At 35.8% G+C, this 16,665-nt stretch overlaps 1 protein-coding gene across 2 annotated transcripts in view; it reads left to right on the top strand.

The window, feature by feature from the left end:
• CDKAL1 (CDK5 regulatory subunit associated protein 1 like 1) overlaps positions 1–16,665 on the top strand; it is a 668,649-nt gene that overhangs the window by 191,110 nt on the left and 460,874 nt on the right. For both annotated transcript variants that reach the window (XM_027874274.1, XM_027874355.1), the window contains one exon: positions 16,035–16,155. In XM_027874274.1, the coding sequence (XP_027730075.1) occupies positions 16,035–16,155 (121 nt within the window). The remainder of the gene's footprint in view (positions 1–16,034; positions 16,156–16,665) is intronic.

Below are 16,665 nucleotides of genomic sequence, written 5' to 3'. Positions count from 1 at the left end.
AGGAAGCATGGAAGGCTTATGGAGAGATGAACAGGTCTGGACAAACCTATGTTTGGAGTGACACAGGGAATCAGCAATGGAATAAAAGTATTGCCCTGCTGAAATGAGAGCCTAGTTGGAATTGAGTAATGTGAATTTATGATGAAGTTAGTCAGCACAGTCGTTTGACTTTCTACAGCTCTGTTCAGCACTGCTCATAAATAGAAGCTGAGGAGGCAAATCATGGGAATAATCCAGTTCTGAGGTTTGCCAAAGGATGAGTGTTGGTAGGACAAAGGGATAAAGGACTTGAGAGCAGAGGACAGTCTAGAGTTAAATTGGTTAACTATTGGTTGAGGAATGGAGAGAGAGGGAAATGAAGCCAGAGCAGGGGTAATGGCCTGAAAAAGTAGAGTTATCAGTGAGGGGGAAGAATGGGTTTAGGAGGGGTAAGGCATAGGGAGAGATGGAAAAATAGGAAGTTATGGTTGGATAGAGAATATCAGAATTTTTAATTGTAGAAGTGGAATGCTTGTGGATTTTGATAAGATCTATGGGTGGCCCTCTCTGTGTCTGCCTGAAATGGAATGAAGGAGGGGGTCGTGTTATTTTAGGAGAGCGAGGAAGGAAGTGGGAGATGAGGGAGCACCAGCAACGATGTTGAAGACCCAATCTAATCTAAGGGATTTCTTCCAACTCTGCAGATCACAGTCCATTGATTCCTATCCCTCCTTTGCAGCTCTTGTCCCTATCTTCCCAAATTCATCATAGGGGTCCATTTTCTCTTTCTTTCTTTGATGAGGTCCTTCACTTCTCTTCTTTGAAGTTCCTTCTTGGTTATAGGTTGCACCTGTTCACACTGACCATATGCCTTCAAACAGTAGAAGATTGTCATAAAGATTTTGTATTGATGGGAAAATAGTCATACCTGTCAATAGTTGATGTTTTCTTAGTCACCTCATTTTGGATTCAATAAATTCCACTCTTGGCGTCTACTCCTTTAGATACTCTGTAAATTTCAGTGCCCTCACAATTGTATCCTCTTCAGCACAGATCTCCTCTATACGTATTTAATCTAATCCAGCACCTTTTCTCTTCTCGTTTTCTTTAGTGGCATTTTTCCTTCCTGTAGGCATCTCAAGTATTGTGTTGTTAGAGTTTATGTGTAATGTTTTCACTCTCCTTGATGCATAAGGCATTTTTAAATTTTTTTTGGTGAACTTTTTGTCAGTTCTTTCCCCTTCTATTCAATGTGTAGGACTCTTTCTGTATTATTTGTGAACGACCTTGGGATGACTTTGTTTAGGTGTCTGTCTTGCCAGGCTTTCTTGAGATGGATTTTTCCTGTCCACTGCTTCTTTCTGCTCTGTGAATCAATATTCATAATCATTCATCATCCCTTATGAGATTTTATAGATGTGTTTATATTCTGTTCCAGTAGTGCATTGTTTCCACTTAGCAAGTAAGTCATATAGTTGCTAAATATGATGCTTTCTGGGCTCTTTTAGTTCCTTGCTATTGTAGTTAATTTTTATTGGTTTAACTTCTAGGTGAAATTATTACAGTCCACGTTGATATCATTTCTATTGTCCATTTCCCATCAAAAAAATTTTCAGTAGCTTGCTTAAGTAATTCAGGCTGCGATCTTAATTGCATGCTATGTCTTTTTGTTACTATTTGTTCTTCTTGTTTATTATAAATTCTGACCTTAGCTCTGAGAGGTTAGTGTTCTTACTGTACAAGCAGCTGATAGAACTGGATAACTCTCATGTCTATAATGACTTTGCATGTCTGTTAAAATGTGATCAGTTTCATTCTTTGTAATGTTTACTGCTTGCCACTTCCAAGGCCTACGCACTGTTTTTTTTGAATGAAGTGTTAATGATATATAGACATGAGGCTTCTTCTGTATGCCTATGTCCTCTCTCATTTCCTTCTCCTGAACCATCCTTTTCTATGTATTTCTCCTCATCCTTATGTTTTAACACTTTGTATTTAAGTCACCAAGTGTCAGAGTTCGTGTTGATTTGATTTGAAGGATTTTGTTAAAGACTTTGTAGAACTTCTCTACCGCTTCACCCTCTGCAACTGATATTGATGCATTAACTACATTTGTTTTAATGGTGTTTTTCCCCCGAATACTTATCATTAGCACTACAATATGTGATGACCAAATGTTGCAAGAAACAATATTCCTTATAGCAATTGGGTAAATAATAAAACCTATTATGCCAAATCCTTTCTTTGTCTCACCATGTAGAACTTGTTAGCTGTCCATCTATTTAGCTGCAGCTTTCATCTCTTTTTGGATTTCACTTGTAGCAAGAATGTTAAGATTGATGTAATTGTTCTCTAGTAGTATGCCCGTCTCATTGATTGTTGAACAGGGACCTTATGTTTAGAGTACTATCATTCAGAAGTTTGTCAGTCTAAAAACTATAAAATTATTAGCACCTATTGCTCCCTTTCTTGTTACTGCCACCATTACTGAAAAAGTCGACAAATTTCACACAGACTTGAGTTTTGTATTTTGTTTTTTCCGGTAACAAAGGTTTTCATTACTAAAATAATTTGGTCATTTAACTTAAAAAGCTACCTCCAAACAAATCACTCATTTAACACTTATAATTTTTTGAATCCATGATTTCATTAGATTGATTTACTTCTATTTACTTTTATTGATTTACTTCTATTTCATTAGATTAGATTTACTCAGCCAGTCAAATCCTGTTAACAAGATTCACCAATTTGAATTGTAATCCCACTGTGCTTTTCATTCTTTGTAATTGTTTTCCTTATAATTCCATGATCCCTTATTGTTTAAAAAATATGTAAGCAGTACACAAGTTGTTCATCAATTACTGCCTATACATGAGCAGCCTAACTCTTTTCTGGACACATAAATCTTGGATAATTTCTTTTATTCCACTTCTTAAATGCAGGTTTTCACTGATAAATTGCATCCTACTTGAACCCCCTATGTGTTTTTACATTGTTTTTAGGTTATTCCAAATTTTAATTCTTGTGCAATCATGATATTCCATGATTTGGCACTTCTTGATTTCTTCTTGGTTATTTTTTATTTTCTCTTTTAAATAAAATCAATTTTAGTCTTTTCCATTTTTTTAAGAATCTTCCCTTATTTATGAACTGTTCAGAGTTCATACCTGTGTCACCTTAAGCAGGTTGTCAGCCTTAAGAAGGTTGTCTTCTGTATACATTTGGCCAGTTCCAATCTTCATCTTGTCTGTTACTACTTGATAGAATACAAATGTAGCCATTTTGTTATCTTTGCCAATTTTATTATTTTTGAAAATCTGAATTATGATTTCATTGGTGAGGAAAATTGCAGGTGTGTGTGTGTGTGTGTGTGTGTGGGTATACACGGGCGTGGGCATGCACACACACACACACACACACACACACACACACAAAGTCTTAAAAGAATTTCCTAGAAAGTTAAATTGCCTTTTTGGGTCATAAAGCCAGCATGGATTAGAAATCAGACTGGGAGGCCACCTATCTATTCACTCTGAGTGTCTGCGTTTGCCATTTTTAAAGATCATTGTTTAAAATGAAAGAATTATTTCATTTCTCATTTGTTTTCTTTTTAATCACATCAGGAAAGGTTTTAAGGATGTTCTTTGCTAGATCTCACACTAACCTTGATGAATCTGTTTTCTCCTCAGTCACTTTTCATTGACTGTGAGGTGATATTACTTGCTTAAACCTCCCTTTCTTGAGTTTATGCTCTAAACTGATTTTGCACTTGGCTGCCATGTCTTTCCTGTTTGGGAACAAAATTAAGTACTGCTTGAGACAGATTTCTGTGCTCTTTCGCAGTCCTTCTAAATGCTAGTTTCTTCCCTCTGTTGTTATCTCAATCTTTCCTGTATACATTTTCTTTCTATATAGTGTTCGCATATTCTCTACCCCATTAGATTGTGAACTCCTTAAAAGCAGGGTCTGTTTTGCCTTTCCTTGTTTCCTCAGCACTTTGAACAGTGCCTGGCATGTAATAGGAACATAACTGTTTGTTTATTTGACTTTTTGGTATGGCTAGTTCTGCCTCAGTTAAACTTATTTTTTTAAAGTGATAGTATAAGTGATTATCTGTACTTTCGTCCATTTCCTATTTTTTGGAGTAGCTCTTTATAAAATCATGTCAAGTTGAAGCTGATGTAATTGCTCTCACTCTTGTCTTTTCAGCTTTCTAATTTTATGTTTAATTTGACTAATTTGGCCTTTGCCATAGCCATCTGACTACACACAACTGATTCTCAAGTGATTTCTGTCTTCCTAGGTATTTCTCAGTTGTTAAAATACAGACAATTTAATTTTCTTAATGTTCTGTTCCTGTGGGGCTATATCCCAAAAAGATCACACAAATGGGAAAAGGACCTACATGTACAAAAATATTCGTAGCAGCTCTTTTTGTGGTGGCAAAGAATTGGAAATTGAGAGGATGCCCATCAATTGAGGAATGGCTGAGCAAGTTGTGGTATATGAATGTGATGGAATACTATTGTGCTATAAGAAATGATGAACAGGCTGACTTCAGAAAAACCTGGAAAGACCTGTTTGATCTGATGCTGAGTGAAGTGAGCAGAACCAAGAGAACGTTGTACACAATAATAGCCACATTGTGTGATGACTAATATTGATAAACTTAACCCTTCCTGGCAGTAGAAGGATCTAAGACATCTCCAGAGGCCTTGTGATGGAAAATTCTATCCATACCCAAAGAAAGAACTATGGAAGCCAAATTGTTATTTTTTTTCTCCTCTGTTGATTTTTGTTTCCTCTTTCTGATGGTTCCTCCTATTGGTTTTAACTTCTACTTACAACATCACTAATGTGAAAATATGTTTAATATGAATGTAAATGTATAGCCCATATCAGATTGTGCGCCGTCTTGGGGAGGGTGGTGGGGAGGAAGGGGGAGAAAAATTTTAAACTCAAAAGCATATGGAAGTGATTATTGATAAATCAAAATAAATTAATAAAAAAAATGTTCTGTTCCTGTGGAATTTGACACTTTCTGTCTTCCTTAAGAAAGTATTTCATGATATAGTCATGAAGCTTCTGCATAGTTTAGTTTATAAGCTTTTTTGTCCTTTCCTGTTTATTGACCTTTTCTCTCCTCCCCTTAATTTTCCAACCTAATTTTTGCCATCCTCCTTTATGTTTTCATTTAAGTTGCTGAATATCAAAGTATGTAGTAGTGTCATTTATCATTCATAGATTGTCTATTTTTTGTCCTGTATAATAGATGTCAGTATGAAATCCACTCAGTACTGTGTACATTGTGAATTCTTTAAAGCATAGGAATTGGTTTGTCCTTGGGTTATGTTGAGCCTTTCTGTCCAATGACTTAAGTTGTAATTTTCTTTTAAATTGATTTGATTTAAATCAAACTATGATTGTAGAGACTTGATGTTGTTTGGTGATTTTATTTCATCTTTTAGCCAACTTCCCCTTCCTTTCCGTTATGTAATTGGCTTGATTCCAAGCACCTAGTACAATGCCTTGCAGGTGGAAGTTGCTTAATCTGTTCTTTTTGAATTCAGCTCATTGAAAACTGTATTTTGTTTTTGAAAAGGACCTATGTTGTACTTACTTGTTGATTGCCTCCAGTGTGTAGCATTTCACAAAGGGTATTTGAAAGATACTATACCTCAAAATCTATTTTCTATTGACACCTGAAATATTTATCATTAGTAGCTTGTGAATTATATATAGTGAAATATTATCTCTCTCATGGGGCATTATTTAAATGGAATATCTTTCTCCAGAGGTATCTATCTATCTGCCTGTCTGTCTCTTGTGTACTTTAATATGGAATGAATTTATCTGATACTTTACAAAGTTCCTGGAGGCTAGAAAGGAGGTACTGATGAGGGGGTATAGATGGGCATTAATACAAATCTCCATTTCCCACCTGTCTCCATTATACCCCTATGAAACTAACTCCTCAACAGGAACTTCATCATCCTCGAAGATCAGGTCAGCCTTGGTACTCAGCCCTCATCAGTCTGAGTTAGCTCTTCTGCCTGGAAGGTAGACTGAAGAATTCCTCCTAAAACCTCCATTTTAAGGAGGGCTCCTGGGTCATCCATCTCTTCATTTCCCAGCAGGTTGCAGTGCTTTGAACTTCATCATGCCCTTGAGCTTAGTTTCCCTCCCTGAACACTCTTTTTAGCTTCCTTTTTTGTGTTATCTTCTCCCATTAGATTGTAAGCTTCTTCAGAGCAGGAACTGTCTCCTTCTCTCCTTCTTTCCTACCTTCCTTGCTTCCTTCCCTCTCTCTTTTGTTCCTCAGTGCTTAGTACAATGCCTGGCACTTAGTAGATGCTTAAATGTTTTATGTTCTGACTGTCTAACCTTAAGTTCACCATTTTTTCTTCCTCTGAATTGTGAAAAATATATATGAAGTTTATATCCAGATAAGTGAGGTGGCACAGAGGAGAGAGTATTGGAATCAGGAAAATCTGAATTTGAGTTCTGATTTAGTCATTTGCTAGCTGTGTGACCCTGAGCAAGTTACTTAACTTCTCTGTGCCTTAATTTCCTCATCTCTAAAATGGGGCTAGTAACAGCTGCTACGTCACACAAATATGGTGAGGATCAAGTGAAATAACCTATACAAATCATTTTGTATGCCTTAAAGCCTTGTGTGATCAAAGTCATCATCATCATCGTCATCATCATCATCATCATCATTGTTCAATAAGAATGCACATTTGATAGGGGAAAAATATTAAGTTGAGCCTTCCTTTCCACTGATTTAAATTGCAATTAAATTGACTGAAGTCAAAGCATGACTGTAGAAACTTGATAGGTTTGGTGATTGTAGTTTACTTTTTAGTCATCTTCCCCTTCCTTTTTCTTTTCTTATGAATAACCCAATTATTTTAATAGGAACTTTGCCAGTTAGCCAACCCCTAGTAGAGGGTTCAAGCAGATCTTCAGAGATAATGATTACTGTCAGGGAATGAAATGGTGGGAAAGTGACTAAGTGAGAAACAGAATCTAAAAGATCAAGGAGACTTGGCACCAGGTCTCCGTAGTAGTGAGGAGTGTCATTGTAGAACTACTTCAGAGGAACAATGAATGGCCTTTAAGAATAGATGGGTCAAGTAGCATATGAGAGGTGAAGGAATGGGGTTCTTTTTATAAAGTCTTTTATAGAAAAAACAATAGGAGTCAGTGTTGCCAGATTTTTGGTTTTCCTGTAATGTGGAGTGGCATTCTAAAACTAATTTGTAGGTTTTGTTTTAAGGTATCCCAGTTTCTTATTGCGAAGGGCCAAGAAGAAAGGTTGATTCTTGCATAATGAAGAACAGCATTTATGTGATAATGTATGGTTCATAGGTAATCATATCTTTGATAGCCATTTTACATCTTGATTTGTAAATGATTATTGTATTGGCTTTTGTGGTACCTTGCTTTAAATAAATTATGTATTTAAACTGTTGTTGGGTAAGTTAGATTTCTCTCAAATCTTGCTATAAACTTTATCTACAAAATTAAGATGAAGAAAAAACATTTCCATTTGTTTACTCTTGGTGTCTTTTCTGCTCTGCCTTGCCCTTTTTTTAGTGCCTCTGTCTTGACATGATTGGTCATCAAATACTCCACATACTCGATCATTCTTTTGACACTTATTTACTGTTATTTAGCAAGTCTACCACCTTGATCGAAGTCTTTTTCTCAGTGATTGGGGTTGTTATTAACAGTTGGACTGGTGGAAAGGAAGGGGAAATGGTAGAATATAGAAGTCTGTAAGTTATAATACATGTTCTCAAGAAGCATATGGCTTCTTTAGTTATTTCTCATAGACAAAAGCTTTTGGCTTAGGTCTACAGTCAGATGTACATTTTGACATTATTTCCATAGACTATTACCAGATAAGAAAGATACACTGAAGAAATAGCCTTGTATTATTCATATTTAAACTGCAGATATGGCCAGAATACCAAACTTGGCAATTGTGTTGCCATCATCGTTCCCACCAACTGAATACCGCCTTTTATTCATTCTACTTCTTTTTGACTTCTTTGGCCTTTAATGTGAAAGAAATTTTCCTATGCTACTTAATTCTCTATCTTTTTCTTCTTTTAAAATGATATGCCAGCTCTTCGAATACCTTCGTGACTTCTCATACTTCTTTTGTTTATATTGTGTTCTTGTCATGATTTATCAGGTTGAAGATGGTGATAATAAAGAAACAGAAACCATGTGACTAACTTTTCATTATAGTAATTATAAGTACTTCACCAATTAAATTTAAACATACATAGTTAGAATAGAATTTCATTTAGTGTAAAATTATAGAAGCTCACATATTTAAAATGACAATTTCATACTGGTAGCCTATTTTATATCTTTCTCTCTCTGAATTTGCTTTCATCTTTAGTCAAGTATGAAGAGATGTTCTTCTATTATTTATCTTTTCTATCTGTATATCCTATCATTTTTAGTTTCTTTTTTTTAAGTTAGGTCTTTGGCTTTTTTAATGAACCACTGGATTGGAAAATAATTCATTATATCATCAGCCAGAGATATGTCCCTTTATTTGCATGTAGATGGGGAAGATGAATAATTTATCAAATGTTATTAGCTCAGGCTGCATATTACCGAAATCACAGCAGGAAGTAATGAAATTTATATCATGCTGGTGTGAAAAAGTATGCCTTTACTTAGTCATTATTGAACTTTTGGCATCTCTCAGATTACTATTATGTTATCATGCCAATCTTGGTTACCTATTCATTAACGGGACTTTTGATTGAAAAGTTTAACTTGACTTGAAAGTCTGAGATCTGAGATGCCAAATGCTGTGCTTAACTCTGAGCTGTGTTGTTGCCTTGGAGTAGGAATTTTTGTATTGAATGCACATTATTTTAAAAATTACTTAATGTAATTATTAAAGTCATTTTAGAAAAGGCTGTGACTGATGATTTTATTACTTACTTCAAGATGAAATTTAGTTTTATTAGTTCCCTCGCTATTTTCTGAATAGTTGAAGTAAACAAACTTTCTCTAAATTTAAGTATTTCAACATTATATTATTACATTTCCATCTTCCCTGAGGATTTTGTGACCTTTGGAGGATAGGAGGATTAAATTAATTAGACACAGTAGCTCTAGGTATAGACATTGCTGTCCTGGGGACTTTGCTAAGATCCTGATAAATGCAAATTCTCCAACTCACCCAAGTTCACAAAGGCCTCTTCTTATGAGAGGCAGGTCTGGAGGAAGCAGGTGTGAGAATGACAAGGAGAAGAATCTCGTTCCCATCCTCCAAATATTTCCCTCTTAAGGGCTGTCTCCTTTTTTTTTTTAAGTATTAAAAAACTTCTATTCATTTATATTAGGGACAATGTCCACTTGTCACTTAATCATAAAATTTTAAACTGTTTACCGGAATCACTCCTCTAAATACACTGCACCTATTGCTTTTGACAACACAAATCCAAATCATCTCCCTCCAGTTTCCTATGGTTCCAAGTGAACAAACAAGTAAACAGTTCCTGGTGAAATCTAGTTCCATCATTCTGCTTATAAGGAAGGCCAATTTAGCAACAGCACCATGGGCACAAACCAACGCTAGGAGAATGAAAAGTAAACTTGACAGCCTTGAGAAGAATGAGAAGGAAGACTTGCTCCAGAGGACAGAAGAAAAAAAAGACAGTGGAAACAAAACCAGAAGGCCTCAGATTAAGGTCTAATTTGATTGCATAAAATTACAAATAAACTTCAGGGATGGTACAAAAGAAATCAGCCCTGTCCTTTGACACTTCCTTCAAATAGTCGAGGCCAGGAGTGGGGCCACATGTGGCCACATGTGTGCCTATAGGTCCTCAAGTGCGACCCTTTGACTGAACCCAAACTTCACAGAACAAATCCTCTTAATAAAAAGATTTGTTCTATAAAACTTGCACTCAGTCAAAAGGCTGTCCCAAGGGCCTAGAAGGTCACATGTGGCCTCCAAGCCACAGTTTCCCCAGGGAATAACCAATGCCAACACAATTCCTGTGACATGTCAGTCCAGTTCATTCTATTTTGCCAATTATTTCTGCTCTGCAGGCCATCAGTTCTCCTCTCTCAAGTCTCATTGTTTTTTTAAACCACTCAGGAACAGTGCATTGTGGTTCTATGTTCTCTTTAAAACCCACAAGACCTCAGTCTCATAAGGTGTTGAATCCTTTTCCTTTGTTCTACAGTGTTTATTCATAGATGACTGATCTTATTTACTAGATCTGGAGGCCATATTTTGTTTTGCTGTTAATGTTTTCCCTGTTGATTTGTCTGTTTATGCTCAAGAAATTTCATTTTTCTTCCCCTTGGTATATTTGGTAATTTCAGTCTTTTCCCCCTTATTTGCCCCTATTGATCAGTTTCTGAGCCCCTCTTCTGATGGTAGTTGGGTCTCAAAGTGTTTCACTATCTTCCCTCACTGGGCAGTTGATGGGTTCAGCAACCTTGGTCTCTACGCCAAGTGACTTTTAGGGTAAAGAACTGGCTCCAGCTGGACGCTGACCTTTTTCTCTCAGGCTTGGGGAGTACCAAACTCCCCTCCCCCTTCACATTTCCTCTATTCCACAGCAGCCACTGGTACTGCTGCAACCAGAGTGATTTCTTTGGAGCTTGAATCTCTGACGCTCTCACAGGAGGTGGTAGCAAGTATTCCTCTGTGGAGTTGAGACATGTATCCTGCCCCTTTTCTCTTTTTCTCCATGCTTTTTGTAGAGATTTTCTGTAGCACAGAATACTGCTAAAGTACTGCTGGCTATTGGGGTTGCATTTTGTTGGAAGCCTGTGGTGTGAATTCCTAGTGTAGCCTTGCTGTAGCATGGTTGGCAGTGGTGCACAGGGTGCTGAATGAACTTTAGTTATGTATTAGCTTATGGAGTTTTTACCCTCTTTTGCATTCCTAATATCCTAGACCATAGATACAGCTAAAGTTGTTTCATCTTTGGTGCATAATGTCTTTTTTAGAGACATTTGAGAGGCCTTGAGGATCAGAGAAAATGTTTAGTCCTCCATCTTGTCGGTCATATCCATTCCATTTCATTCAACAGCTTTCAAGGACTTCTTGTAAGGAGTCTAATGCTCTTGACTGATTCATTGAATGATTGATTCAGTAAAGACACCTAGACCCCAACCACAATTAGTTCACACCTGATTAGTGGATGCTGTGTAAGAGTTCTCTCTTTCTTGTATGGATTGGTGCTGAGTGAGGTGGGCAGAACCAGGAGAATGTTGTACACAGTAGCAGCCATATGGAGCAACAACTAACTTTGATAGATTTGGCTCTTGTCAGCAATGCAAGGATCTAAGACATCTCCAAAAGTTTCATGGTTTTTTTCTTCTGTTTGTTTTGTTTGTTCTTTCTTTAGTTCCTCCTATTGGTTCTAATTCTTCTTTACAACATGACAAATATGAAAATGTGTTTAATAGGAATATATATGTGGAGCCTATATCAGATTGCATGCCGTCTTGGGGAGGGCGGGGGAGAAAAATTTAAAACTCAAAAGCTTATGGAAGTGACTGTATAAATAAATTAATTAAAAAAAAGGAGTTCTCTATTAAAGTATCAGGGACAGATTATGTAGCCCCCTTAATTAGGAAAGGGTGATTGGTTTATTCATGTAACCTCTACCCTTAAATGTGAAATAGTAGTCTGTACAATACTTCCACAGTGGGTTAGCATATTGCATCCCTTATAGGTTTTGCTATTAAAATAATTTTAATAATTATTTTTTCATTAATTTTATTTTTTATTTTTCTTTCTTGTATATTTTTGTATATGCAAGGCTTTCTACCCTCTAATTTTGCTTTCGCAGGTCAATGCAATTGGAGATTTTCTTTCCATACTAAAAAAAAAATCTTCCCCTTAAATGTAATTTTATTCACACTTCTTGAGTCAACTTTTTTTTTTTTTTTTGGTGGCAGGAGGCTTACTTTGGATAATTTGTTTTTATCAGTCTATGGACAGAGAGGGATATTAAATGTGACGAAACCTACAAGGCTATTAGTTCCTTGAGGTCAGGAACTATCTCTTCCTTAACTTTTCATCTTCCTTATTGAGAGCCTAGCACCTAGATGGTGCTTAGTAAACATTGAATTGAATTGGCAAATTCTTATCAGTGCATTAAACCTTTGAAATATCATCGCTTATGAATTACAAAGTTATCAGGAGGTGGAGCCAAGATGGTGGAGAGAAGGCAGAGACTTGCCTGAACTCTCCCAATTTCCCCTCCAAACACCTTTAAATAATACCTTAAAATAAATTCTGGAGCAGCAGAATCAACGAAAGGATGGGGCAAAACAATTTTCCAGCCGAAGACAACTTAAAAGATTGGCAGGAAAGGTCTGTCACACCCGGGTGAGAGAAGAGTACAGGCTATGCTAAGCAGGCGGTGCCCCAGGGAACCAGGAGCAGGCAATGGGGGCAACTGAATCAGCAGCAGCAGTGGCTTTTTTCTGGAGTTCTTAGCCCACAGATGGTAAGGGTGTCAGATAACTGGTCAGAAAGAGATTACAGAGGTCTCTTTGCTGACATTGGGTTCAGGACTCTGTTGCATTGAACATACTGGCTCACAGTCCTGTGGCAAGTAGGAGCACTAGCACACCAGTGTTTATAGCTTCAGGGGAGTGGGGACCTTGGTCATGGTTCCAGGACAGAAAAGAGTACATATGGTCACTTACAGATTAAAGCACAGGCCAGGAAAGCAGTAATCACATTGCTTCTTAGATCATACCACCTTTGGATTAGAATCAAAAATCTAAGAAGACTGCAGAGCTAGCTCTGAAAACGGCAGCATGAAAGGTCTGAAGCTAGGGACAGTATCCCTCCATGCTGGGAGCAGAGCCCAACTTTAACATAAAGTTGTAAGTCAAGAAATAGGCTGGGAAATTGAGCAAACAACAAAAGAAAAACCTGACTATAGAAAGTCATGATGGTGACAGAGAAGATCAAGACATAAATGCAGAAGACAATAAAATCAAAACAGCTATATGAAAAGCTGCAGAGGAAAGTATTAATTAGTCACAGATCCAAAAAAAAGAATTCCTGGAAAAGTTTAAAAAGGATTTAAAAAATCAAATAAGAGAGATAGAAATGGGTAAAGAAATGAGAGTAATGCAAGAAAATCATGAAAAGAGAGTCAACGGCTTGGTAAAAGAGGCACAAAATATACTGAAGAAAGTAACACCTTAAAAAACAAAAGTGACCTACTGGTAAAAGGGGCATAAAAATTCATTGAAGAAAAGAACTCCTTAAAAAGCAGAATTAACCAAATGGAACAAAAATTCACTGAAGAGAACTCCTTAAAAAGTAGAATTGGCTGGATGGAAAAGGAGGTACAAAAGTACACTGATGAAAGTCATTCCTTAAAAATTAGAATTGGACCAGTGGAAGCTAATGAATCCATGAGACATCAAGAAACAATAACACAAAGTCAAAAGAATGAAAAAATATAAAAAAATGTTAAGTACTTCTTTGGAAAAGCAAGTGACGTGGAAAATAGATACAGGAGAGATCGTTTAAGAATATCTGGATTACCTGAAAGCCATTATCAAAAAAAGAGTCGACATCATATTTCAAGAAATTGTCAAAGAAAACTTCCCTGATATCTTAAAACTAGAGGGTAAAATAGAAATTGAAAGAAATTGAAAGAATCCTCCTGAAATAGATCCCAAAATGAAAACTCCCAGGAATATTATAGCCAAATTCCAGAGCTCCCATGTCAAAGAGACAATATTGCAAGTAGCCTGAATGAAACATGGAGGTATAGTCAGAATAACATAAGATTTAGCAGCTTCAATATTAGAGGATTAGAGGGCTTGGTATATCATATTCTGGTGAACAAAGAGCTAGGATTACAACCAAGAATTACCTACCCAGCAAAACTGAGTGTTCAGGGGGGAAAATGGATATTCATTGAAATAGAAGACTTTCAAGCATTTCTGATGAAAAGACCAGAGCTAAATTAAAAATTTGATTTTTATATACAAGACTAAGGAGAAGCATAAGAAGGTAAACAGGAAAGAGAAATGGTAAGGGGCTCAATAAGGTTAAACTATATACTTCGAACTGCCCTAATAAGGAGACAGGTTCTAAGAACTTTTTCATTATTAGGGCAGTTAGAAGGAGTTTACATAGACAGAGGGCATGAATGTGAGTTAAATATAATGGGATGATATTTTAAAAAAATTAAAGGGGTCAGAAAGAGGATTGCACTGGGAGAAGAAAGGGAGAGGTAGAATGGGGTAAATTATCTGACATAAAAGAGGCATAAATGAGCTTTTACAGTGGAGAAGAAGATGGGAGAGTTGAAGGGGAATGCTTGAACCTTATTCTTGTCAGGATTGGCTTAGATGGAATAATACACACTCAGTTAGGTATGGAAATCTGTCTTGCCCTACAGGAAAGTAGGAAGAGGAGTACATAAAGAAGGCAGGGGGTGCTGATAGAAGGAAGGCCAATTTGGGGAGGCGATAGTCAGAAGCAAACACTGTTGAGGATGGACCTGGTAAAAGGAAAGAATAGAATAAACAAGAGGAAAAAGGGTGGAGGGAAATACAGTTAATAATTATAAATATGAAAAAAATTTTATAGCAAGTGGCCTCAAAGAGAGGCCTCATTTCTTAAATATATATTTTCAAATAGAGAACTGGGTTAAATTTACAGAAATAAGAGCCATTCCCCAGTTGATAAATGCTCAAAGGATATGAACATCAGTTTTCAAAGTCATCGAAGCTACCTATAGCCCTGTGAAAAAATGCTCTAAATCAATATTGATTAGAGAAATGCAAATTCAAGAAGTTGTGGGGTACCACCTCACACCTATCAGATCGACTAATATGACAGAAGAGGAAAATAATAAATGTTTTAGGGGTTGTGGGAAAATTGAGAGGCTAATGCAGTGTTGGTGGACTTGGAACTGATTGAACAATTCTGTACAGTGATTTGCAACTATGTCCAAAGGGCTATAAAACCATGCACACCCTTTGAAACAGCAATAGCATTACTAGGTTTGTTACTTCAAAGAGATTTAAAAAAAAAAGGATCTGTATGTAAAAAATACTTCTAACAGCTTTTTTTCTAGTGGCAAATAATTGAAAATTGAGGGGATAACTGTTGAAGAATGACTGGACAAGTTATGGAATGTGATTGCAATTGAAAAACTATTATGCTATAGAAAGACCTGGAAAGACTCACATGAACTGATGCAAAGTGAATTGAACAGAACCAGGGAAAGGTTATGTCTATTAACAGCAATATTGTGTGATGATCAACTGTGAATGACTTAGGTATTCTCAGCAATCCAGTGATCCAAGACATTTCTGAAGGCCTTATGGTGAAATATGACATCTATTCCCAAAGAAAGAACTGAGGAACTAGAAATGCAAATTGAAGCATAGTTTTCCTTAAACTTACTGTATTTTTCTTGGTTGGTTTGTTTTTGATCTGTTGTTTTTTTTTGTAATATGACTAATATGGAAATGTTTTGCAAGACTCCACATGTATAACCTATATCCATTTGCTTGTCTTCTCAATTAGGGGGAGGGGAGAGAGGAAGTGAATTTGGAACTTAAAATTTTTAAAAAATTGGTTTTTTACGTGTAATTGAGGACAAAATAAAATACTAAATAAATGACTAAAAAGAAAGAACTCCTTGCATTAAAAAAAATAGAATTATGGAGTTATCACTTACTGTTTCCCTTCAGTCTAGGTAGTACAAAATGGAAATTGTGAAAACAGTTCATATTCAGATGGTAACCTCAAGAAAAACACTTTTACTTAAATAATGTTATGAAGAAGATGTCATATCACATTTTGCTGTGGTCTTTCCCTTTTTTAAAAAGGTAGTTAAATACAGAATATGCCAAAAGTCTTACAAACATTAATATATTTTTAAATGCTAATATAGCATATGTACAACAAGCATTAACATATTTACAAACACTAACATATTTGTCAGGAATTATAAATTAAAGTGAAGTATATGCCTCATTTTAATATCTATGTGCTTCTTTTGAAGGTCACTCTGTGAGACTCCTGGGTCAAAAAAAATCTAATGGAAAACGTTTGGGGGGAGCTCGATTGGATTTGCCAAAGATAAGAAAAAATCCACTGATTGAAATCATTTCTATCAATACGGGGTAAGATCCTTTCAAACTTGCTTATAAAATATTCAGAACCATCCATGAGTTCAAATATCATTTTTTTCCCAAACATGTAATAGTATAGTAATTGAATATTTTATGGAGGAAAAAATTCTTCTAAATTAATAAAGTATTTAATAATAATGCCTTCTAAGAATTTTTATCATGTCGCATTAAGTCGTACCATAGTAGTAAAATTCTGTGTTATATTTTAACTAATATTATCATTGTCATTTACCATTCATGGTAAAATATATATTTATGTTTATGTGTATATATGTATGTGTGTGTGTGTGTGTGTGTATAAAATATGGAACAGATATCCCTGAAAGTAAAATGTTTGAACGTAACATTTTATTTTTTGTAAAATTTTATAAAATTTGCCTATTTGTAGTATATTCCTATCAAACATTATTCAATATATTCTAACTGTGTTTTGAATATTGATTATTAGTACCATGTGCTTTTTAAAATATATCATAAATGTGAGTTTTAAAATTACTGAAA

Source organism: Vombatus ursinus, unplaced genomic scaffold (assembly GCF_900497805.2).
Source record: "Vombatus ursinus unplaced genomic scaffold, bare-nosed wombat genome assembly UNPS02000577.1, whole genome shotgun sequence".
NCBI classification, from domain to species: Eukaryota; Metazoa; Chordata; class Mammalia; order Diprotodontia; family Vombatidae; genus Vombatus; species Vombatus ursinus.
The sequence above is the reverse complement of the archived record's forward strand: the minus strand, read 5'-3'. Positions and strand labels throughout refer to the sequence as shown.